The sequence below is a fragment of the Neopelma chrysocephalum genome, unplaced genomic scaffold, assembly GCF_003984885.1.
Source record: "Neopelma chrysocephalum unplaced genomic scaffold, ASM398488v2 Primary Assembly neopelma1_103102, whole genome shotgun sequence".
NCBI classification, from domain to species: domain Eukaryota; kingdom Metazoa; phylum Chordata; class Aves; order Passeriformes; family Pipridae; genus Neopelma; species Neopelma chrysocephalum.
The window spans coordinates 1-740 of record NW_020927012.1 but is presented as its reverse complement, the minus strand read 5'-3'; the positions used below and the strand labels follow the sequence as shown (position 1 = coordinate 740).

Genomic DNA, 740 nt, shown 5'->3' with positions numbered 1-740 from the left:
CCAGTGCTGGGTCACTTGGCTCACTGTCAACCTGGTGTCCACCAGGATCCCCCAGAAGCTTTTCTACAAAACTGTCTGCTCAACAGGGACATGCTTGCACTCTCTGGGAGTCCAAAGCACAGGGTCTTTACAAGGTGCACAACATGGGGCAGCTCGACCCAAGGAGAGTTGAGTGCTTGGCATCTCCTGGACCTGCCACAGGCACTGGGAGAGGTCAGGGCGCACCTGGGGCATATTCCATGGCGATCATGAGTGCCTTGTCCTCCAGGAAGTTCTCATAGTACTCGATGACGTTGGGGTGGCTGAGCAGCTTGAGCACCTGGCACTCGTTCTGCGCCGCCAGCCGCTCGTCCTTGCTCATCTGCTCCACCGGGATCTGCTTCAGGATCACCAGCTTCTGGTCGGCCTTGCGCAGGCACAGGTGCACGATGCTGCAGGGGCGGGGATGGGGCCTCAGTGCAAGGACAGGGGACAACACACAGGGCCTGGCCACCACTCTGGGGTGACACAGGGGCTCTGCAATCCCCTGGCCGGGGGTGTCACACACCCCCTGCCGTGTCTCCAGGGTGTCCCACACCCTCTGCCGTGTTCCCCCGCGTGTTACAGACCCCGCGCGGTGTCCCCCCGGGTGCCACACCCCGGCTGACCCTCGCATAGACAAGCACCTCCCCATCCTGGAAGCGAAGGCTGTGACCTTCCACCCCGCGGTACAAAGGCCTGGAGATCCCCATATCGCTCAC

The 740-nt window shown here is 62.0% G+C and overlaps 1 protein-coding gene across 1 annotated transcript; it reads right to left on the bottom strand.

The window, feature by feature from the left end:
- Window positions 1-123: 123 nt before the first annotated feature.
- LOC113962072 (serine/threonine-protein kinase Nek8-like) lies at window positions 124-734 on the bottom strand. Its single transcript, XM_027672883.1, has 2 exons — window positions 666-734; window positions 124-431 (listed from the first exon to the last, which is right to left on the bottom strand). The coding sequence occupies exons 1-2, from the start codon at window positions 671-673 to the stop codon at window positions 215-217; spliced, it is 225 nt and encodes a 74-aa protein (XP_027528684.1). The 5' UTR covers window positions 674-734; the 3' UTR covers window positions 124-214.
- Between the last annotated feature and the right edge of the window lie 6 nt (window positions 735-740).